At 49.5% G+C, this 24,387-nt stretch overlaps 1 protein-coding gene across 4 annotated transcripts in view; it reads right to left on the bottom strand.

Moving 5' to 3' along the window:
• TMEM181 (transmembrane protein 181) overlaps positions 1-24,387 on the bottom strand; it is a 183,145-nt gene that overhangs the window by 4,881 nt on the left and 153,877 nt on the right. For all 4 annotated transcript variants that reach the window (XM_088457424.1, XM_088457423.1, XM_088457425.1 and 1 more), the window contains 3 exons: positions 24,020-24,102; positions 23,736-23,825; positions 11,828-11,894 (listed from right to left, as the gene is read on the bottom strand). In XM_088457424.1, coding sequence (XP_088313550.1) covers positions 11,828-11,894; positions 23,736-23,825; positions 24,020-24,102 — 240 coding nt within the window. The remainder of the gene's footprint in view (positions 1-11,827; positions 11,895-23,735; positions 23,826-24,019; positions 24,103-24,387) is intronic.

Below are 24,387 nucleotides of genomic sequence, written 5' to 3'. Positions count from 1 at the left end.
GGACAGGGCATACACCAGAGACGCCTTTTCGTCTCTTGTTCGAGACCCGTACACCGGCAACTTGTTGTTGTGCCGGAACGCCATGAGGTCTATCTCTGGAAGACCCCACTTGTCCATCAGACTCTGAAAGACGTCCTGGTGTAAAGACCACTCTCCCGGATGCACGTCCTGCCTGCTGAGAAAATCCGCTTCCCAGTTGAGGACTCCCGGGATGAACACTGCTGATATTGCTGGGAGATTGCGCTCCGCCCAGACCAGAATACGGGACACTTCTGCGAGTGCTGCCCGACTTCAGGTTCCTCCTTGCTGGTTTAAATAGGCCACCGTGGTGGCGTTGTCCGACTGGACCTGCACAGGGTGACCCTGGAGAACCGGCTGTGCCAGCTGGAGAGCTCTTAACACTGCATGGAGCTCCAAAATGTTTATTGGAAGCTCCGCTTCTGCCCGAGTCCACCTGCCCTGAAACAAGTGTGGACCCGTGACAGCTCCCCAGCCCCGGAGACTGGCGTCCGTTGTTAACAGGACCCAGTTCGCCACCCAGAACGGGCGACCCTTGTTGAGGTGGGTCGTCTGCAACCACCAGGTTAGAGACAGGCGAACGTCCAGAGTGAGCCCCATCGTCTGGGACTTGAGACACTGAGGCAATCCATTCCATCTGGACAGGATCAATAGCAGCAGAGGTCTGGAGTGAAATTGGGCGTACTCCACCATGTCGAATACCGACACAATTGAGCCCAATAACCTCATTGCCGAGTGTATCAACACTCGACGACACTGCAGACAACTGCACACCCTCAACTACAAAGTAAGGATCTTTTCCTCCGTCACAAAGATCCGCTGCTGCCTGGAGTCCAATAAGACCCCGAGGTGCAGGATCCTCTGAGACGGGGTGAGAGTGGACCTCTGCCAGTTTATCAACCAGCTGTGACGTTGCAGTACCGCAATCGTCAGTTCCAGATTTTGTAAAAGAAGCTCTGGAGACCCCGCTATCAACAGGAGGTCGTCCAGATAAGGCAACAGTCGGACTCCCTGCGTACGCAGGAGAGCCGCCATGACCTTGGTGAATACCCGTGGAGCAGTCACCAGGCCAAAAGGCAGCACCCGGAACTGGAAATGTTTGTTGCAGATTGCCAATCTGAGGAACTGCTGATGGCGCAAAAGAATAGGGACATGCAGGTAAGCGTCCTGGATGTCCAATGACACCATGTAGTCCCCAGGTTCCAGTGCCAGAATAATGGACCGCAGGGTCTCCATCCGAAACAGAGGCACCCTCAAGGACTTGTTGAGGGCTTTTAGGTTTAGTATTGGACGGTAAGACCCATTGGGTTTCTGCACCAAAAATAGATTGGAAAAGAAACCCAGGCCCCTCTGGGAAATTGGAACAAGCACTAAAACTCCGGCCTGGAGCATAGTGTGCAAAACCTTCCGCAGTTCCGAGGCTTTGCTCTGGTCTAGCGGAAGGCCTGTGGTAAAGAACCGGGATGGAGGCCTGTGCCGAAAGGAGAGGGCATACCCGTGAGAGACCACCTCCTGAACCCAAGTGTCTGTCGTAGTTCTCGACCAGCACTGGGTGAACTGAAGCAGGCGGCCCCCCACTTTGGGATCCCCCAAAGGGAGGCCCGGACCGTCAGGCCGCAGGTGTGTCATCTGACCTAGGAGCCAGACGTCTGGTACTCCAGACCTGTTTCTTGGGCTTGGACAATTTCTTGGTCCCAGCCTGCCGTGGAAAGGACTGTGCTTTAGGCCTACCTTGGGCCCTGTGAGGCCGAAAGGACGACCCACCAGCACTAGAAGGAATCGCAGCAGACGGAAGACATGCAGATTTTGCTGCTGCCAACGTAGCTACTATTTTGTCCAGATCTGGACCAAATAGTACCTTTCCATTGAAAGGCAGACCTTCTAATCCCCTTTTTTTGGAATCCGCATCCACTTTCCAAGAACGCAACCATAAGGTGCGACGAGCAGCCACGGCTGCAGAGGAGATCCTAGAGGTGGGCATACAGATATCTAAGGTCGCTTCATTAATGTAAGTGGCCGAGTCTCGGAGATTGCCCACCAACTCGGTCTGTTCAGCCGAACAGTCAGAGTCCAAAGACGCCTCCAAATTATCCGCCCAGCGCTCCATAGCTCTGGCTACCCAACACACGGCCATAGCCGGTCTGGATGCTTCCCTGCAAGGGAATAAACGGATTTGAGGCAGATCTCCACCTTGCGGTCAGTGGCATCCTTCAAGGATTACATCGAAGGCATAGGCAACGTGGCACTTTTGACTAGGCGTGTGACATGTGAATCCACTTGCGTAGGGGATTCCCACTTAGAAAAATAATTGACCGCAAACGGATAAGCCACGGCTAAGCGCATCTGGGGCTGAAACCGTTTACCTGGATTTTTCCACGCTTCCTCTAAATGATCCACTAATTGATCAGAAAGAGGGAACACCATAGCCTCACCCTTAATATCCTAAAAAAGGCATATTTGAATGTGGCCGCCGAAGGATCAATATCCTCAATAACTAAAGCCGTGTGGACCGCTCGAATAAGACCAGGGATATACTCCTTGGACTTAGCGTCCGGCTCTTTGGTACGTAGAGGTTCTTGGTCAGATAGATCCAGAATCTCCCCATCATCTGACGTCTCATCGTCATCTCCATAAGGAGCAGATAATGACGCCACCGGCCGTTTATGAGGCCGCAACACAGACTCCCCCTGTAAAACATCGGACAAATGCTGAACCGATGTAGTTAGAGTATTAACCCACGCAGGCTCCGGAGAAACCTGGGAAGGGACAGGGAGACTGTGGGGTACCATCAATTGTCTCGGGAACTCCCGCATGGGTGACGACACCGACTGCTGGGACAAACCCGTCTGGGTAAACGCAGGTGGCGGAGCTAGCTGGCCCACAAGGGTTGTAAGCGCCTTAGCGAAACAAGCCCAGGGAGGTTCCTGTACCGGGACCATAATCGGCCGTGACAGTGCCAGGCACTGGGGACATAACCCCTCCGCGTTACCCTCCCCCTCCGCTATTGGTAACTTACATTTAGTACACATGAGCTGGAGAGGAAAGTCAGTCTCAGACATGATGGTAAGTATACACTCACACCTATACGTATTGGTATAGTGTGAATAACACCCTGCACACCGCGCACCGCAAGGGCTTTGAGCAGAGCAAGATCAGGGACAGTGATAAGGCTGACAGTAGAAAGTGAAAGTACAGACAGCAGGCTAGCAGATTAGTCACATACAATGCAGAAGAAACAAATCCGTGCACTATTAGCGCTGATTCTCAACTACTCAGACCCTCAGGCTGGTAGGACTCAGCGCTGCATACACTGACCTGTGACAAACGGAGGATAGCTATGCTGGGGGACCCAGACCGCAATGCCACTGCTCATAGGCTTCCAGCAGCGTTCACCATGCTTCAAAGATGGCCACCGAGGAGCAGAGGATGAAGGAGGCCGGCCTGGGGGAGGAGCGCTGACACACTATGGCCAATCAGGCAGAGCAGAGAGGCTGTGTGCAGTAGGGGAGGCGCCGGCTGTGAGACAGGGAAAGCGCGGTCCCCTGGCATGCATTTAACCCCTGGGACGCCGCAGCGCATGCCGCTCAGCAGCGGCCCGCTGTCCCAGGGGGTAGTGGAAGCGCAGGTTGGTCGCCTGGCTCCACGCTGCAGCCAGTCCCCAGGGAGCCCCCTGCCTGGGGACTCAGGACCATGTGACCAGCGGGGACCCATCGCGGGACCCCGCTGCTTACCTGCTATCCCCTGGGATCCGGCCATGGTCCAAGACATCTGGGGGCACCGCTAGCCGTGACCCCAGATGTCTACCAGCATCCCCGGATCAGTACCGGCGGGGTGTAGGGGAGACAGCATGGACGTCAGTACTGACTGTCCATGCTGTATTCCCAGATGTGCAGCCAGCGCTGCCTTTAAAACAAACTTCAGGGGCTCTTCATAGCCCCCCTCTGCACAGTGCCTCCGACTCCGAGCCAGGCACCGACGAAACTGAGATGCCTTGGCCCGGGAGCGGGGTATAGGAGAGGGACCCAGATGCATCCTGGGAGGCTGAAAACTTTAACTCTGTGGTGCCTGAAGACTGACATCATCACCTATACCCCAAGGTATCCTGTGGATACCCTATGGACCCTGCAGTAGAAAAAAAAAAAACAGGTACATGAGCAGTATTTTACTAAGATATTGAAATACCATAAAATAATAGATATAGAAATCACAAGAGACAAAAAGAAGGGGAAACCAAAATGGCAATAGACCTATCTCCCATATTACATAACCAATATAATGTAAAAAATCCAAAACATTATGAACAGTGAAGCAAATATATAAAAAAGTCTAAACAAATATAACAGTCCCAAGGGAACAGCCGGGACAAAAAAGGTGGGTTGGGGAGGAAGGGAGGACAAAGAGTGGAGTGAGAAAATAGTATAGGGCTCATACTGTAATTGGAGGATCCTGCAAGAAGAGTCTTCACTCATACCAACTGGTATTACGAAAAAAAGGTTTGATCAGGAATTAAGTGTGTACTAAATTTTGGGACTCTGTGTGTACGCCCGATTGCACGCTCCCGCGGTCGCTAGCGACGGTCGCCAGGTTTGAGGTGCTGCACATCAAACCTAGCGATATCACTAGCAGCCAGTGCATTGTTAATGAATGGTGTAACGGTGATTGTATCGTCCAGTATCACCAATCACTGAACGAATGCCCGTCGTGCCAGTGTGTACCCAGCCTTAGTTCTTGCTGCAGCAGGGCCTATAGCCAGTCAATTATAAAAACAAATAACTTTTCCTGAGAGTGGGATATAGACGGGGAATAGAAAGGATTGATTGCAGCAGAAATAAATAGCAGGAGTATTTTGCAGCCACTGGTGATTCTGACAGTAGTCAAATTGACCCCAAATATAGCCCATGCAGGGGACATTAGGGCATAATTAGCAAGATTTTGTAATATATATGTTTTTAATTACACAATTTCACAAAATCATCAGGCAGACCCACAAACAATGATACAAAGAGGTATTTACACAACAACATTTAGAAGACTAGAAACAAAGACAAGGAGGTGGACAGCCAAAGACCAGGTAAAAAACCCCTGGAGGGAGACAAAACCTTTATTGTAAATTCTAAAGTACATCTTTGATACATAGTGGAAGGAAGAATTAATGCCTTAGTGATTGCTTTAACCTCCAAAGTAGGAAAATGGGTTTGCCATTGTAATATGTAATGAGAAATACGTAGCAGTCAATATATTTCAGTAATAACAAAAAACCTGGGAGTTAGAAAATGGGATTTTGGTACCTACCGGTAAATCCTTTTCTCTGGTTCCACAGGGGACACTGGAGGTGCTTACACTGGGGTATAGAGGCGTGGATAACTGGAGCCGGCACTTTAAATAATTTAGAAGTGTGAAGCTCCTCCCCCTCTATGCCCCATCAGCCCTCAGTTTAGAAAATGAAGACCGAGAGGAGATGGAGAACAAGCGGAATAAGAAAAGGAGAGAAGAACACACAATATATCATACAACATACAGAACAAGCCTAACAGGCAGGCTAAGAGCGCTGAGGTGGGCGTCCAGTGTCCCCTGTGGAATCAGAGAAAAGGATTTACCGGTAGGTACCAAAATCCCATTTTCTCTTTCATCCACTAGGGGACACTGGAGGTGCTTACGCTGGGGACGTCCCAAAGTTTGCCCCACGGGCGGGAGCGCTCTGCGTCACCTGCAGAACTAGGCGGCCAAAACGGGATGTCGAAGTAGCAAACATATCAAAGGTATAAAACTTGACAAACCTGTGAACTGAAGACCAAGTGGCCGTACGGCACAATTGTGACGTGGAGGCTCCTCTACCGGCCGCCCATGATGCACCCACAGAACGTGTGGAATGAGCCTAATGGACGAAGGAGGCCGACAGTCGACACTAACATAAGCCTGATGAATAGTCAGCCGAATTCAACGTGCCAAAGTCTGGTTAGACGATGGCCAACCCCTCCGAACAGCATCATAGAGGACAAAAAGCGACTCAGACTTACGGATGGACTCTGTTCTGGCAACATAGATGCGGAGAGCCCTAACCACATCCAAGGTAGAAGAAACACCAGAGTCCTCCACCAACAACGGTACCACAATAGGCTGATTGATATGAAAAGCCGACACAACCTTGGCAAGGAAAGCGGCTGCCGTCCCGCTTATAAGACAGAGCACCCACTTCTGAAACTCTACGAGCCGAAGCGAGAGCCAGGAAGAGAAACGTCTTCCAAGACAGGTACTTAAGATCAACCTCCTCCAAAAGGTTCAAACATGGGCGACTGAAGAAACAGAAGCACTAAGTTTAGATCCCAGGAAGCTATTGGAGGTACAAAAGTGGGCTGCACGCGCAAGACCCCTTGAAGAAACATCTGCACCTCAGGAATGAGGGCCAATTTCCAATTTCCTTTGAACGAAAATGGAAAAGGCAGAGACCTGCACCCTTAAGGTTCCCAGACGAAGGCCAGAATCCAGACCTGTCTGAAGGAAAAGCAGAAACCGGATGAGATATGAGCACGCCAGATGCGATGATAATGCGCAGCCGAAACTGGCGAAAGAGCCACCCCGGTAAACGCAGTTGCGCTAGGTTGGGGTGTATGAAAGGGCCCTGCTGGAGAAGATTCGGGCGCAGAGGAAGGGATCACGGATCGTCTGACAATAGGGATCGAAGGTCCGAGAACCAACTTCTCCAAGGCCAGTTCGGAGCCACGAAAATTACAGAGGCTGTCGCTTGTCTTATCCTTTTTTGGAAGACAAGGGAGAAGCGGAATCGGAGGAAAAAAAGGTAAACGAAGTCGTAGATCCACTGACTTGTCAGAGCGTCTACTGCTTCCGCCTGCGGATCTCGAGTTCTTGACCCGTATACTGGTAGCTGACAATTCAGTCGTGACACCATGAGGTCCACCTGAGGACATCCCCATCGACGTATCAGCACGTTGAACACGTCTGGATGAAGCTTCCATTCCCCGGAATGGATATCCTGTCAATTTAGGTAATCTGCTTCCCAGTTGTCCACACCCGGGATGAATACTGCCGACAGGATTACTGAATGGTTCTCGGCCCACCGGAGGATCCGAGTTACTTCTCACATAGCCATGCGACTCAGAGTTTCTCCTTGGTGGTTGATGTAAGCGACGACCGTCGCGTTATCGGACTAAACTCTTACCGGATGAGCTTTTAGAAACTAGGTTTCCTCTATCAGAGCATTGTAAAGCGCTCTGAGTTCCAATGCATTTATGGGCCATCTCTGTTCTAGAGGGGACCCTCTAAAAATGGTAATCGAGGACTACTGCTCCCCATCCTCGGAGGCTGGCATCCGTTGTTACAATGATCCAGTCCCACACTCCGAATCTCCGGCACGCTAAAAGATTTGTGGATTACGTCCACCAGAGAAGGGCCATTCTGGTAATCGGGCTCAGACGGATCTGTTGATGTAGAACCAGATGAGACCCTGCCCCTGTGCTAACAGGTCCAGCTGAAAAACCTTGGAGTGAAATCGGCCGAACTGTAGTGCCTCGAAAGCAGCTACCCTCTTTCCTAAGAGACGCAGACAAAGAAGCATTAACACCTTCTTTGGACTGAGGACCAGCTGAACGAACAACCTGATATCCCTGGCCTTGTCTGTTGGAAGAAAAATCCTCTGTGATTCCATATCCACTATCATGCCCAGAAATAGAAGCTTCTGGGATGGATTGAGATTTGACTTCTTGAAGTTGATTATCCAACCGTGTTAGGTTAGAGTGTGATAGGTCAGTAAGGCATGATCTGATAGAAGAGATACCGATGGAGCCTTGAGCAACAGATAGTCCAAATAAGGGATTATGTGCACTCCTGATGACCGAAGGAGAGCGATCATGACTGACATGATCTTGGTGAATATGTGGGGAGCCGAGGATAACCCGAACGGTAATGCCGAAACTGCTAATGATCTTTCAATATGGCAAAAAGCAGAAAAGCTTGGTGTGGTTCCCAATGGGAACATGGAGATAAGCCTCCTTGATATCCAGGGATAATAAGAACCCCCCTTTGAAATGATACATCTTCAGAGACAGATTTTAAGGACCTGAGGTTTAAGATGGGTCTGACCACTACAGACAGGTTTGAGTAAAACCCCATACCTCGCTGATGCTCCGGAACCGGAACTAGCACAGATGAAACTACTAGAGACCTGATAGCCTCCTGTAGAACTTGAAATTCTTGCAAGCGTGCTCCCACCGCAGGAAACCCCAGGTGGGACGGAAGACCATCAAGCCACCCGTTTCTCAGCTGGTTTAGACTCTGGTCTACGTGCCACCGTGAGTGGATGATCTCTACCTCTGCAGCCTCTCGGTTGCGTGGAAGCACCTCTGGCTCTACCTCAAAAGGAATGAGGCGCTCGAAAGGAATGAAACGAAGGTCCAGTATAAGGTCTTCTGGAAGCCGGAGCAGTAGACGGGAGGAAAGAGGACTTACCCCCCCCGTGGCCTAGGATATCCACTTGTCCAATTCCGGGCCAAAAAACATGTCACCCGTGAATGGTAAACCCTCAACCGCACGCTTGGACTCTGCGTCTGCTTGCCAAGCGCGCAACCACAGAGCTCTGCGTTCAGAAATAGCAGATGCAGGCACTAATCTGACTGATATCCTTAGAAACTTCTCCTAAGTAAACTGCAGACTCACAGATGTGTTCTGCTAGTAGACTTAATTCTGCTCTGGAAGTACCCGTGTGTAATCAACTGGTCAACCCAGCAAACCACAGCCTTGTTAACCCAGGCAGTAATAAGGGTAGGTCAAAGCTGAGCTCCTGCTGCGGTTTATATAGATCATAGTGTTGTCTCAAACTTACGATCCGAAGTGTCCTTTAAAAACAGTAGCTCCCGGCACCGGAACTGCTGTTTTCTTAGAGAGACTGAAATCAGACGCATCTACAGGAGGAGGTGTTTCCTAGTTCTCCATCATGGATGATGGAAAAGGGTAGCTAGGGGGAAACCTGCATGGAATTTGGAACCGCTTATCTGTTTCCAGGCCACTGATAACTGTTGTTGAAGTTGTTGTGAGAAAGGAAAAACCGCTGAACACTTAGGTTGTTCGTGAAATAGTTCCCACTCCTGGGATGCAGTAACTATCTCCTCAGGCAAATTAAGGACCTTTCTGACTGCCAAGATTAGAGATTCCACCCCGGGAGAGGCGGACTCTAACTCCTGAGGGGTTTCTTGTAAAACTTCCTCCAAATCACCCTCTACGGTATCCTCTGTAGCGAGGAATTGTTCGTCCGACTCTTCTGACTGGAGAACAGTCAGAGTACGCTCTTGTGACTGTTTTTTTTTGGTATGAAGTGGAGGGTGCAGGGACCGTTGTACTCTGGACCAGGGTGTCTCCTGCCCATGGCGGAGCAGAAGAGCTAGTAATCGCTGTCTGTGAACCCGTTGTTATACAAGCATCACATAACGTGGACCCAGTACCATGTGGCTTGGTCTGTTTGTTGTTACACTTGGAACAGACAAACAGCTTCTGAGAAGCCTTGGTTCTGTTGGACCTGGTACACACAGTCACCCAGAGAAACACAGTATAAAACAGAAAAGACACAGACAAGATAAACAAGAAGGCTGTGGGACACAGAGGAGGAGAAACTCCCCTCCCACAGATCAGATTCCCCTGCACTTACACCCCAGTTACTTACAGCCTCTCTACCAGAGATGTAATCAGGAAATGTACTTGAGCAGCACAGGAATGGCAGCAGAGGAATCCATCCTTCTGTGTCTTACACTGCAATCTCCTGTATAGAGATGCAGTATGAGCTGCTGTGTAATAAGGAACGGCAGCCCTGCTGTTATACAGCCGCTTGCAGCATAGAGAGACCCGCGCTGCCTTTAAGCTCCGCCCCCTTCTTTATGCCCTGAAGGGCTACACAAGATGGCTTCTGTGGCCATTACACTCCCTCACACCGCATGTACAGTGGGGAGAGTTAGAGCAGGTGCCGCGCTTGTAGCGCACTTAACCTGCTGCCCCGCGCCCACTGTAAAGCGGGGAGAGGAATTGAGTGCTGAGCAGCGCTCTGCATAAGCTGCCCCACGCTGTAACAGCGGGGAGAGGGAGACCTGGTGCCGCGCTATCAGCGGGAGGAGGGACAGCGTTGAGCCGCGCTGAGCAGCGGGTGGAGGGAGATCCGGGTGCCGCGCTGTAGCGCGTTTAATAAGCAGCCCAGCGTCTCCAGTAACAGCGGGAGAAGGGAGAGCAGGGGAGCCGCGTGTAACGCTCTGCATAAGCAGCCCAGCGTCTGCATAAGCTGCCCAGCACACTAAGTTTGTACAACGCTGGGCAGCGGCGGGGCTGGGAGCAGGGGGATGCGCAGGTGGTTACTTACTGCGTGGTCCCCCATAGAAGTCTCTCTGCAGTCAGCACTTCTCTTCCTTCCTTGTTGAGAATGTGCTGTGGCGGTAAGGAGCTGTCAGTGCTTTTAGTATAAGCGCTGTGCACTCCTTCCTGCCTTCTATAAAGAACAGGGCGCCAGGTACCCGGACCCCACCTTTAGAGAGGTGGCGAAGGGTACCTAAAAGTGTAAAAAAAGATGCTATAAATAAAATAACCTAAATAAATAAATATATGTGTTGCTGGAGCACACGGATTGTTACCAGCAATGGCAGCAGAGAGCGGCCTCTAGCATGGCGTTATCCAGAGGCAGGAGATTAAAGGTGCACGGAATACTGAGCTGCCGTAGTCAGCAGCGCATGAAAGTCTATGGTATATATAGGGATATTACAAGCAGCGGGGAGCAGAGAGCAGGTGAGGTCCATGGCCAAACACCAAGGCACTCCCACTGGAATTCATGCTCGCTGGATCCAGTGATGTAATTCTGCCCTAAATATTATCTTTTGGCTAGCACAGTGGTGGTATTCTATCCATCCAAGCCTGCCATCCGTGCACACAAAAAATGGATAAGTGGATATATTTAAAAAATCTAAAAAAAAAGTGTTACGAGCTAAATTTATATTACAGTTGGACAACTACTGTTCCATCACATTTGTTTCTTATTGTAGTTTTCAATTTCTGATTATTGATGCTTGCAAAAGCAGTAGCAGCAACAATTAAGCTAAACACAATTTAAAATGTATCAGACAACAGTTCAAGGTAACCAGGTAATGAAGATAACAGTAACTAATGCATCCATACCCAGGGTCGGACTGGCCCACAGGGGTACAGGGGAAACCCCCGGTGGGCACCACTGTTTGAAGGCCCACCCCTCCTCTAGGGATCAGGTTACAGACTGTGCATTATACATATGTTACATTATACTGCACAGGACTATGATGTATTTTGGACAATGCATTGCTGTTAGTAATCGGGTACATAATCATGCATGATCTAGCAGTATTATATATATATATCAGTATGGGCCCCTATCACTGCATTCCCCCGGTAGGCCCTTAATGCCCCAGTCTGACACTGTCCATACCCCTATGATTTCCTGTTCTATACTGTACAAAGGGAGTAATTCAGTTACCCGTAAGGGCAGCAGATTGCAACAACGCCCGTTTTACCTTACAACCCCTGAATGGGTCAGCAGTAAAGTGAGCAATGTAATTATCTGTGATGTGCAAACAAAAATAAACAGATCAACGTTAGTCACGTTCACAAATTCAATCCAAAAATAACTGCAGACCACCACTACTGGCCTCTGTCTTTAGTCAAGTCGTAGCCACGAACATGTGGCACCAGCTACTTGCCCAGATTTTGTCCAATCTGACCAATTACAATGGTGGACAAATTAAACATGATTTCGTCACATGGGTAAGGTCTCAATTCAAATAGCTATCCTTACCCGTATATTACATCGTCATCTGAATCATTGAGCATTGAAAAAGCAGGATTATCTTTCAACTGAGACTCTGTGGAAGACAATACAAGTTACTTGGTGCAATTATACCACCTATGATATATGCTGTACCATGTTCTGCTGCATAAAATGATCTGTATAGACATTTATATATAAATATACTGCAAAAAAGTTAAACATATGGCAAAACCAGTTAAAAGTGTTTATTTATATAAAATACGCCTAAATAGGAGTAAGTTTTTACAGCAATAGGCTGTCTGCTCTACTTATTTCCAGAAATATCCTTCAGATTATAGGTTTTAGTAACAAAAAATGAATTGTATAGGTTGTATAAATTATAAACAGTAGGTTGGTGGAAAGGACATATAGGGCTAAATGTAATTGCCTCCGAACTTCCAATGCTGCGTAGATTTATGAGAGTCTCCCCAAATTTTTAATGTGACAATCCTTTTAAAGGCAAAACCAAGCTGGTTCAGCCTTTAAAAGTATTGTTACTTTAAAAAAAATGAGAGCTAAGGTAAGAAACTTACCTTTGTTATCTCTCTTTCTATGAAGTCCATAGGGTCCACATGCGCCTTATGCAGTAAATTTTTCTCCCAGGATGCACTTGGGGTCTCCCTCTATACTCCGCCCCTGGGCCAGAGGCACCTCCGTTTCGTAGCAAGCCAAAGGCCGGAGGAGGATAAAAGAGAGAGAAGACTGTATGGAACACACGAGAATCACATTCTCACACAGAAGGAGACGAAAAACTGGTGACCAGAGCGTAGCCCATCTGAAGCACAGGTGCGACAGGGTGGGTGCCCTGTGGACCTTATGGACTTCGTAGAAAGAGATATCAAAGGTAAGTTCTTACCATATCACACATTTTTTACTTCAGGGTCCATAGGGGGTCCACAGGGTGACCTTGAGGATGTCCCAAAGCAGTACCCTCAAGGGTGGGGACGCTCCTGTGCAGAGAGGAGAAGGATGCATCTTGAGAGGCAAAGGTATCAAAGGCATAATACCTCAGAAAGGTCTGGACAGAACACCACGTGGCCACCTTACAAAGCTGAACAGATGAGGCGCCACGGCGAGCTGCACACGAAGGACCCACAGACAGAGTAGAATGAGCAGTAACAGAGGGCAGCACTGGAAGGCCCTCATGAACATAAGCCTCAGAGATAGCAGAGGACAAACAAGGAGTCTGACTTCCGAAGGGAACTGGTACGGTCCACATAAATCCTGAGGGCATGTACCACATCCGTAGAAGCCTCACCTGCCGAGAGGTCTTGGGAATTAAAGGCCGGTACAATTCCCTCATTAATGTGGAACCTAGAGACCACCTTAGGAAGGAAACCAGGACGAGTCCGAAGCACCGCCCTGTCCTGGTGAAAAACCAGAAATGGGGAACGACAAGAGAGAGCCCCCAAATCGGACACTCTTCTGGCAGAAGCAATAGCCAGAAGATAAACTGTCTTAGCAGTAAGCCAATTGAGATCCACCGAGTCCAGGGGTTCAAATGGAGGGCCCTGGAGTGCCCCGAAGAACTACAGCCAAATCCCAAGGCGCCACAAGAGGGACAAAGGGAGGCTGAATGTGAAGGACCCCTTGTAGGAAGTGCGGTACGCCGGGCTCCCGGCGTAGGTATGACGACAGGCGTCGAAATCCCCACGCCTGTCATTATACCTACGCCGGGAGCCCGGCATACCGATCAAAGGTAAGCCGGGCGTGGACCGCCGCTTGGGGGGGGGATGGAGGTGGGAGGGTTAGGGTAGGGGCCCCCGGGAGGGGGGGGGGTTGGATGGACTTAGGGTTAGGCACCCCCCAGGAATGTTAGGCTTGGGGAAGGGGGAGTTAGGCTTAGGCACTGGGGGGGGAGGTTAGTCTTAGGCACCCCTAAAGGAGTGTTAGGGAGGGGAGTAGGGTTCGTTGATACTTACCTTTTTAGCTGTCGGGATCTTCACTGCTGCCGGTCTTCTGGCATCGGGATTTGAACCGCCGGACATAGGATCCGGTGAGATTTCATACCGATCCCCTACCAAGGGAGCCTTGGCATCTCTTGTCCTGGACTTGTACAGTGGCAGTTTGTGATTTTGTCAAGAGGCCATGAGGTCCACTTCCGGAAGGCCCCACCTGTCCACTAGGAGCTGAAACACCTCTTGAGGAAGAGACCATTCCCCGGGATGCACGTCGTGATGGCTGAGGAAGTCCGCTTCCCAATTGGGAACTCCTGGAATGAACACTGCCGATATGGCTGGTAGATGGCCTTCCGCCACATCAGGATGCGTGACACCTCTGACATAGCCGCCGGACTTCGAGTCCTTCCTTGAAGGTTTATGTAAGCCACTGTCGTGGCGTTGTCTGACTGAACTTGCACAAGTTTTCCGTGAAGAATGAGTCTGGCTTGTTGTAGGGCCCTGAAGACTGCTCTTCCAATCAACATATTGGAACTTCGGGCAGACTCCTCTGCTGTCCACCGTCCCTGGAAGGCATGTGAAGCCGTCATTGCGCCCCAACCCCGGAGACTGGCATCCGTTATCAGAAGGACCCAGTCCGGAATCCAAAAGGGGCGCCCCTTGGTGAGGTGGGCCACCAAGTCAGAGATAGTCGTACCTCCGGAGAGAGTACCATCGTTTGCGTCTTTATCCGATGTGGTAATCTGTCCCACCTGGAAAGGATCAATTTCTGCAGAGGCCCCGAAGCTCGGCATATTCCACCATGTCGAACGTCGACACCATGGATCCCAGTAACTGCATGGCTGAGTGTATGGACACTCGGCGACTGTGGAGGCATCTGTGCACTCGCTTCTGCAATGTGGAGATTTTGTTTGTGGTCAGAAAAATCCTCTGCTGTTGGGAATCCAACAGAGCTCCCAGATGGAGCGTCCTTTGAGATGGGTTCGGGGAGAACTTCTTCCAATTGATCAACCACCCGTGCATCTGTAGTACAGATATTGTCAGATGTAGGTGGTGGTGAAGTACCTCTGGAGACCCTGCCAACAGCAAGAGGTTGTCCAGGTATGGTAACAGGCGGACCCCCTGTAGCTGCAGATGGGCTGCCATTACCACCATAATTTTTGTATACACGGAGTCCAAACGGCAGGGCCTGAAACTGGAAATGCTGTTGTGACACAGCAAACCTGAGAAAACGCTGGTGAGCCGAAGCAATCGGAATATGCAGGTATGCATCCTGAATATCAAACATAAAATCCCCAGGTTCCATAGCCAGTATAATAGAACTTAAGAGTTTCCATCCTGAATTGAGGTAGACTGAGGAACTTGTTCAGGGACTTGAGATTGAGGATAGGTCGGTGGGACCCGTCCAGTTTTTGAACCAGAAAAAGGCTGGGATAACGGGACCGGTACAATAACCCCTGCCTGAATCATGGATTGTATTGCCCTTTGAATAGCCAAGGCTTTGTCCTTGTTTGACAGTAGGCCTGTGCAGAATAACGGATGGGGAGGCCGTCTGCGGAAGGAGAGAGCGTACCCCCAAGAGACCACTTCTCTCACCCAGGTGTCTGTAGTAGTCAGACACCACCGCTGGGCGAATTGAAGAAGTTGGCCTCCCACCTTGGGATCCCCCAGGGGGAGGCCCGTCCCATCAGGCTGAGGGCTTGTCATCAGGCTTGGCAGCTGGATGTCTCACACTCCAAGCTGGTTTCTTAGGCTTGGTAGGTTTCTTGGTGGTCGATGGCCTAGGAAAGGACTGGGTTCTAACCTTACCTGGGGCTCGATAGGTCCGAAAGGACGAAGTCCAAGACCCAGAGGGAGCGGGAGCAGAAGGCAGACATTAGCAGCTGCCAGTGTATCCACAATTTTGTCCAAATCAGGGCCGTACCAGGACCTTACCATTCGAAGGTAAACAACTCCAAGCCCTTCTTGGGAGTCCGCATCTGCCCTCCAAGAGCGAAGCCACAGGGAGCAGCGAGCCGCAATTGCCGCCGTAGAAATCCTGGCATTCAATAAGCTGACATCCAAGGCCGCTTCATTTATATAGGTAGTGGAATCTCGCAAGTTGCCCACCAGAATCAACTTTTACCTGGACCCCTCCAGGTTGTTTGCCCAGTATTCCATAGCCCGAGCTACCCAGCAGATTGCCATAGCTGGTCTGCATGCGGAACCTCAAAGGAAATAAATTGACTTCAGGCAAACCTCCACCTTCCTATCTGTGGCATCCTTCAGGGATGATGTGGAAGGCATAGGGAGAGTGGCGCTTTTAATTAAGCATATGACATGGGAAACCACCGCCGGTGAAGTTTCCCATTTTGAAAAATAGTCCTCAGCGAAGGGATAAGCATGGGCCAGACGCTTCTGCGGCTGGTAACGCTTCCCAGGATTTTTCCATGCCACCTCCAGATGGTCCACCAGCTGGTCGGACAAAGGAAATATGTCCATGGCCACAATTACAGGCTTTAAAAGGGCATGTCTGGAGTTAGGTGTCCCGGAGGATCGTCCTCCTCTATGACCAAGGCCGCACGGACAGCTTGTATTAGACCCGAAATATATATCTTGGACTCCCTCTGCCATGTAGAGGAGTCAGAGTCATCTGGGAGCGCCCCAACTTCAGATAAGACCTCGTCATCATCATATAGAGTAGATTGGGACGACGGCAAAAACCTTTCAGCCGGTCTGCCCTGTGGGGCCTCCTGCTGTCGCACTTCTGCGACATTTTGCAACGCAGTGGGAAATACACTGGGGAGATAGCACCTGCATGGGTGCAGCCGCCTGAAGCAAGCTTTGAGAGGGCATAAGCTGCTGCTGTGTGAACCCCAGGTGGGGAAACACAGGAGGGACAGCTAAATGTCCCACAATGGCTGTAAGTGCTTGTGCAAAGCACTCCTGCGGAGTGGCAGGGACCGTAGAGGGACCTGGGGGAGCATAGCACCTCAAACATAATCCCTCCAGTACCATGTCTCCCACTCCTAAATCCGCTGTACATTTTTTACAGGACAGCTGGGTGGGAGCCAAATTAGGCATATCACTCACTGCGAGACATAGTGAAGAGGATACCAATATACTGTATGTGACCCCCTACACAGAAATAACAGACTGAGGGTGTACACCTGTGTTAGGGCTTCAGAGAAAAATAGGCACAGGGAAAGTAACATGGCTGACAGTTCAGAAAGTGAAACTCAGACAGAAAGCGCTAGCATACAGTCACATACAATGCAGAACACCTGCACTAAATCGCACTTACTGGTCAATTACGCAGACTTGGCGTCTGGTAGGACAAAAGTGCTACATACACTGACCACCGTCCAGGAGGAGAGGTATGTAGGGGGACCAGAGATCCATACTGCCTGCTACGATCTGCGACTTCGAACCAGGAGAAAATGGCTAGCGGAGATCTCTGAGGGGGCGGATCCGGAGAAGGAAATCTGCCACAGTCCAGCCAGACCACGGTGGAAAGGCGCGCTGTGCAGCGGGGAAGAGCCGGCTGTTAGACAGGGAAGCCTGCCTCCCCTGGCCAGTGTTTAAACCCTTGGATACTGGAGCATTTCGCATAACTCCAGCCTAATGTCCCTGTTGGCCTAGTGGGGGCGCAGGACTCACATGCTGTTGTCATCACCAGGGAGTCCCCAGGCCTGGGGTAAAAAGACTGCGGCTCTGCACGCACCACCATAGGGACGTCCTAAAGCAGTTTCCCCTAAGGTTGGGGATGCTCCTGAGCAGAAAGGAGAATCATTCGCCCAAAGAAAGCATCCTGAAAGGCAAAAAAGTCTCAAAAGGCAAAAAACCTAAGGAAGACTTCCTCACCCCAAGCATCATCCTGACCACAGAGCTAGAGAAATCTCAAGAGCTACGTCATCAAAGACAAACAAAGGAGGTCCGAGTGCAGACAAGGACCCTGTGCTAACAAGCCCTGCCGTAGAGGAAGTGGAAAAGGCGCGTCTATGGAGAGACTCCGTAGATCTGTGAACCAGTGGCACCTGGGCCAGGCTGGAGCAATCTTTATCCTCACCATGCCACCTTCCTGTTTAAATTTCAGGAGAAGCCTTGGGAGGAGGGAAATCAGAGTATAAAGGTATGCGAGATTGAAATTCCATTGCACTGCCAGAGAATCCACGAAAGCTGTTGAGGGGTCTCTGGTCCTGGACACATACCTGGGGACCTTGTGGTTGTGAAGTGAGGCCATGAGGTCTACATCTGGTAAGTCCCTTTTTTTCACCAGGAGTTGAAAGACAACCGGGTGAAGAGGGCATTCCGCGGCGTATACATCCTGACGGCTTAGGAAGTCCACTTGCCAGTTGAGGACTCCGGGGATGAATACTGCAGAGATTGCCGGGAGATAACGTTCGTCCCACATTAGGATGTGTGCTACCTCCCGCATGGCTGCCCGACTTCGCGTGCCTTCCTAATGGTCGAGGTAGGCAACTGTGGTCGCATTGTCGGACTGGATTTGGACCGACCTGCCCTGAATATGGTGTCGCGTCAAAGTGTGCGCTCTGTACACAGCTCAAAGCTCCAGGATGTTTCTAGGCAGGTGACTTTCCAGAGTTCTCCAACTTCCATGAAAGGTATGAAGACCTGTCACTACGCCCCATCCACGAAGGCTGGCATCCGTAGTGAGGAGCTCCCACTCTCTGAGATACAGAAGGGGCGACCCTTGTCCAGATGGGACGTCTGTGGCCACCATGAGAGGGAAAGCAGATATCCCGGAGGAGGATCATCTGGAACCGGATCAGATGATACTGTCCGTTCTACCGGGAGAGAATCAATTGTTGAAGGGGCCTGGAGTGGAACTGTGCATATTCCACCATATCGAAGGTGGATAACATGGACCCCAGGACCTGTATTGCTGAGTGAATGGATACTCTTCGATTGCAGTGCAATTTACGCACACGCAATTGCTGTAACGAAAGAGCCTTTGTACCTGAGAATCCAGGAATGCACCCAGATGTACCATCCTCTGTATTGGAAAGAGGGAGGACTTTTTCCAATTGATGATCCAGCTGTGTGCTTGCAGACGGGCAATGGTCAGTTGGAGATGGCGTTGTAAAACCCCCTGTGACCGTGCCAAAATCTCGTCGTCTAGATATGGCAGGAGTCTGACTCCTTGATGCCTCAGGTAGGCCATCATAACCGCCATTATTTTGGTAAGGACTCAAGGGGCCGTTGACAGACCAAAGGGCAGGGCCTGAAACTGGTAATGTTGCTGCAGGACAGCAAACCATAGAAATCGTTGGTGGGATAACGTAATGGGTACATGCAGATACTCATCCTGACTGTCCAGGGAAGCCATAAAATCCCCAGGTTCCATTGCCAGAACAATAGCCTGTAGAGTTTACATAAGGAACTTGGGCACTCGGATAAACCTGTTGAGGGGTTTTAGTTTCAGAATAGGCCAATGAGAACCATTGGGCTTCTGAATCAAAAAGAGAGTGGAATAGAAACCAGTTCCTCGAAGATCCGAAGATTACTACCCCTGAGCTTAGCAGGCAGTGAATGGCTCCCTCGATGGCCTGGGCACTGATGGGGTCTGATGGAAGACCTGTACAAAGAAATTGCTGGGGGGGGGATGGGAAGTCTCCGGAAAGTGAGAGCGTATCCATGATAGACCACTTCTCTCACCCAGGCATCTGTGGTTGTCTGATGCCATGAGTCAGCGAACCGCAAAAGTCGGCCTCCCACCCTGGGATCCCCCAGGAGGAGGTCCGCTTCATCTGGTGGAGGGTTTGTCGTTAGACTTAGGAGCTGAATGTCTGGTCACTCAAAGCTGCTTAGATCTAGACTTGTTGATCTTGTCTGAAGCAGGCTGCCTTGGAAAGGACTGTCCTTTTGACTTACCTTGGGGATGAAAGGCCCGAAAGGAAGACTTATTAGACTTAGGAGTAGCTGCTGACGGCAAAAAAAGCAGATTTTGAGGCTGCCAGAGTAGCCACTGTTCCGAGAGAAACAGTACATTGCCAAAGAAAGGCAAGGATTCAAGGGCCTTCTTAGATTCAGAGTCTGCTGTCCAGGATTGTAGCCAAAGGACTATGCGGGCGACTACAGAGGTTGCAGATGCTTTAGAAACAAGGAGTCCAGTATCCAACACATTTTCTTCCAAATAAGAGGCCGTCTCCCGAATATGGGAGATGTAGGCCAGTTGCTCCCTGGTAGGTCTCATGACAGGCTGTCTTCCAGTGCATTTGTCCATCCTTCAATAGCCTTAGCTACCCAGGCTGCTGCCCTAGCCAGCCTAGTAATAGCGCCAGATAACGAGTAAACAGACTTAATACAAGTTTCTAGTTTTCTATCTGTAGCATCCTTAAGGGAGGATGCGGATGGTATAGGCAACGTAGAGCTCTTAACTAAACGTGCCACATGAGAATCCACCATAGGAGACACTTCCCATTTAGTACACTCACCAGGTGAGAGAGGGTAAAAAGACACCAGTCTTCTTGGAATCTGCAACAGTTTTTTAGTAATATTCCATGCTTCCCCCATAAGCTCAGTGAGCTGTTCTGATTGACGGAACTACGCCTTAACCACCTCTTGTCTTTTAAACACCAGGCTTTAGAGCGGGTTCTTCATCCTCTATATTTGAGATCGATGTAATCACCCTCACTAGAGAAGGAACATCCACTATCGAATAACAGGCCTCCTCACCCGAGGGGGACCCTGGAGCAGAATCCTGTGCATCATCTGCCTCCTCAGATGTGTCAGAATTTGTGCTTTGGTGGCCAACGGCCTGTTCGCTTGTAACATATCTTGCTGAAAGGCGGCAGATGAATGAACCATATCCTGAGCTGGGTGGGCATAAGCATCCAACCAAACCTAGCAGGCTGTAACTGCTGTGGGTACCCCATAGTGGGAGGAAGTGTGGGGGGCTGATAAGTGATCCACTAACTTCGTCATAACCTGTGCAAAGGAGGACACCCAAGGTGGCTCCTGCCCCGGTACTAGTAAGGTAGGCTGGTGAGGAGGTACATGACAATTAGCACACTGACCATATTGCACAATATCCTGAGAGGACAAGCCTGCTGAACAGGTTATGCATGTAAAAACAGCACAGGGGCTGCAGCCTCCTGTATACTCTAGCCTTTTGAAGACATAGTAATACCAGTAAGCAGCACACAATACAGTGTATAGCTAATAATGCAATGTGACACCCTTCACAAATACAGGTAAATGTGAAATACAAATGAACCCCTACACACCTGGTAGTGATGGGTTAAAAAAAGAGCAGCAGGGATAGATATAACGGGCAGTCAGAAAGTTAAAGGCAGTATATCACCACAGCTGAGCTAGCACAAGTAACATACAATGCATATAAATACAAATATACTTGCAATGGGCACTAAATAAACTACTCAAGCAACACTAGGCTGGTAGGATTTGAGTGCTGTATAACCTGGCTCCAGAGAGAGGTATACGGGGAGGCAAGACCCGATCTCCTGAGACCTACAGTTTCAGAAAAGCCCTGATTAAAAAGGCACCTGAGTGACTCATTAGGGAGGAGGGTGTAGGAGCAGCTCAGATGTGGGAAGACTCAGCTGAGAAATCACACTCTAAGCTGGGGGAGGGGCTGTCAGAGAGATTACCTCCCCACTGCTGTATTAAACCCCGATTCTACTGGTTTAACAAAGGTCCCAGACGCCAGATTTTACTGCCCTGGTGGTGTAGTGGAGGAGCGGACGCACCAGTCACCCCACAACAGCGTCCTCCAACTGGTCTCCACAGCCGGAGGTAAGTACTGCAATCAGACGTGATTCCCCGCAAGCTTGTAATTGCCTTACCTGGCATCCCCATTCTCCGGCTGCAGTCCAGGGTCTCTCAGGGAAGCGCTAGCCAAGCTCCTCTGGTTCCCGCCATAATCACCGGACCACTCACCGGTGTTGCGGCACCGGCGGGGGTAGTAGGAGCAGTCACGCAGGCGTTCATTAAGGCGCTCAGCGCAACTTGCTCAGAAACAAAGCAAAAGCTTTAAAACCTAAAATAAAAGCGTGGGGCTATCTAACACAGCCCCACTGTTCTCAAAGGTGCGGATGCTACTGCCAGCACCAAACGAAAAAACTGTCTGCTTCTGGCTGGAGGTGGAGGAGGGCCGATGCATCTTGAGAGCTAAAGCTTTAACTGCTTGGTGCACGGCTCACTCCAACCAATTACACCCCATGGTAATCCCTGTGGACCCCCTATGGACCATGAAGAAGAAATGCGGGGAGACTTGCATAAATCCCTGCAGCGTTGGAAGTTCGGAAGCTATTACATTTAGCCCATAGAATCAGTGATATGCCTTTGTAACATGTTTTAGGATTGGTATGTTAATAATTGGTAGTGTTTGTTACAGATAAGTATGTTGTGTAGAAAGGGTGTGGGTTGTGGACATTTAAGGGATTGCAGCATCATGTCTCTCCTGTGATGTAACTGTATTACCTTTTAGTCTCTGCACTAGACTCCAGTTAAGAGAATGCCAAATGTGTTTAGATTATGGTTGTTTATACCAGGGCTGGCTCTAGACATGTTCCACCTGAGCGTCCGCACAAGTTAGCCACCTACAGTGGGCAGATCGATTTTCTTCCACCATTTTCACTGTGACAGTTCTGTCACTCTGGCTGCCTCTAACAAAAATTCCGGCTGCTCACCCAGCTTCCATAGGCTTTAGCCGCGGCCGCCACCCTATTCTAAACCTCCAGCCCCAGAATTGGGCAGTGCTGGGCGGGCCGGGTGTGATGTCACACATCAACCCTGCCCGCGCAGTCTCTGACTCCAGCGGCAGTGGAAGTTACTAGTGGCTGGGATGCTGCTAGCAGGTGGGCAGCAGCCATCTGCAGCCACAGGACCAGTGAGCGGACTCTGCGCACATTGAGGTCGGTCACGTCGACGTTGGTGCCCTGATGCCTGACCCCAGGATGGAGGAGACAGACCGCGACCGCCGACCCGGTGAGTGGTGACTCAGAGACTGCACTTCCACAGTGCCCTTAGTGAAATAAGAAAAGTAAAACCGTGCTCTTCGGTCACGAGGAGTGTGAATGAAGGGCATGTGTTGATACATGTGGTGTTCAAAGGTGAAAAACAAGGAAAGGGGGAAAAATGTATGTGAGGGATGGGAGGAGGAGGGGTTATATTAGTACAAGGGGTGGGTATGGGTATATATAAGTGCTGCACCATATGCAGGAATACCTAGTGCTGTATTAAGGCTAGAAATAGGAGACGGGTGTGTTCTCTAAGAACAGTGGTTACAGGACTGGGAGGGATGGAGAGACAAGGACGCAAGGAAGGGGTGGATGTGGTGTGGTGATGTGAGGAACAAGGTAGGCATAAAACAAAAGTAAGGGGCCAAACCGTTTGAGAAGACACAATGTTGCTCCAGATGGCGTTATAATATTTAGGGGTCTGTTTGCTAAGCAGTGTTAGGAGACAAAGTGAAATGAGATAAGGTACCAGCCAATCAGCTCCATCTCACAGGCTGTTTGAAAAATTACAGTTGGGAGCCGATTGGCTGGTACCTTATCTCCTTTCACTTTGTCTCCTAACACAGTAACACTGCTTAGTTAATAGAGCCCATAGTCATGGATGAACCTTCCCACTGTTAGCTGGGTGCTGATGACACATACTGTACTAACACATTGTTTTAACAGTGGGAATAGTTATCCATGACTATATATTATACCGCCATCCGAAGCAGCATTGTGTCTTCTCAATAAAAGGTTTGGCCCCTTACTTTTGACTCCTTTGTTTTTTGTTTCCTGTGGATTCATTTAATTAAAATATAGGAAACATATTAATTTTGTTCAGTTAACAAAATAATTGAAGGGGAGGGGGCGCCAACATTTCTCGCACAGGGTGCTAGTAGGCCTGGAGCCGGCCCTGGTTTATACACTTGTTTGTTCTCATGAGGCACAAGAACTATTAATGTTGTTACATCTTTCTCTTAAAGAAAATATTTGTACCTGTCCTAAAGCACTGAATAGTTACTGTGCACTTACCATAAAGCGCATTTTTTGATGGTGAGTAGACAAAGGCCAAAGTGTAGAGATAAAAGTTCAGAAGGCTATAAAAGGATAGAAACTCTGCCGGTGTAATGCATTAAGGAAAAAGAAAGAAAGCAAATATGCAAAATGTAATGAAAATTTAATTACTACTTGCAGGAAAAACAATTAAGTGATTAGTAGATGTTTGATTTCAAAAGCCCCATAGACATATACAATCCCACTTTAGGAAAACACAATAGCGATACATTTCTATAAATTAAGCAGCTGTAAAAGGATATAATTTTGATAATGTGTAGTCAGTTCGGCAACAAAATTGTCCTGTAATACTTGTGACCCAAATCTTAGATACAGGATGACAATGCTGTAAGACAGAACAGAGAGAGCTGATCAAAACCACTAAATGACTAACACAATTTTGAAACAAACTCCCCTTTATGCAGTCTAACCCAGACTGTAACTATGTATTGGGGCCAATTAGCTTAAACCAAAATCCCATTCAGCATGTAGAGACATTTTGTAACACTAATAATAATAATACATGTTATAAATGTAGGTTTCAACAGTATGGAATAAAAAAGACAGATTTGAGGTGTCAGGTACCTTTGTCACCTAGTGTAAAGATACCTCCCCATCCCCCAACTAGCAG

Source organism: Taudactylus pleione, unplaced genomic scaffold (assembly GCF_031769625.1).
Source record: "Taudactylus pleione unplaced genomic scaffold, aTauple2 ptg000760l, whole genome shotgun sequence".
NCBI classification, from domain to species: Eukaryota; Metazoa; Chordata; class Amphibia; order Anura; family Myobatrachidae; genus Taudactylus; species Taudactylus pleione.
This window is presented reverse-complemented; position numbering and strand designations above follow the sequence as displayed.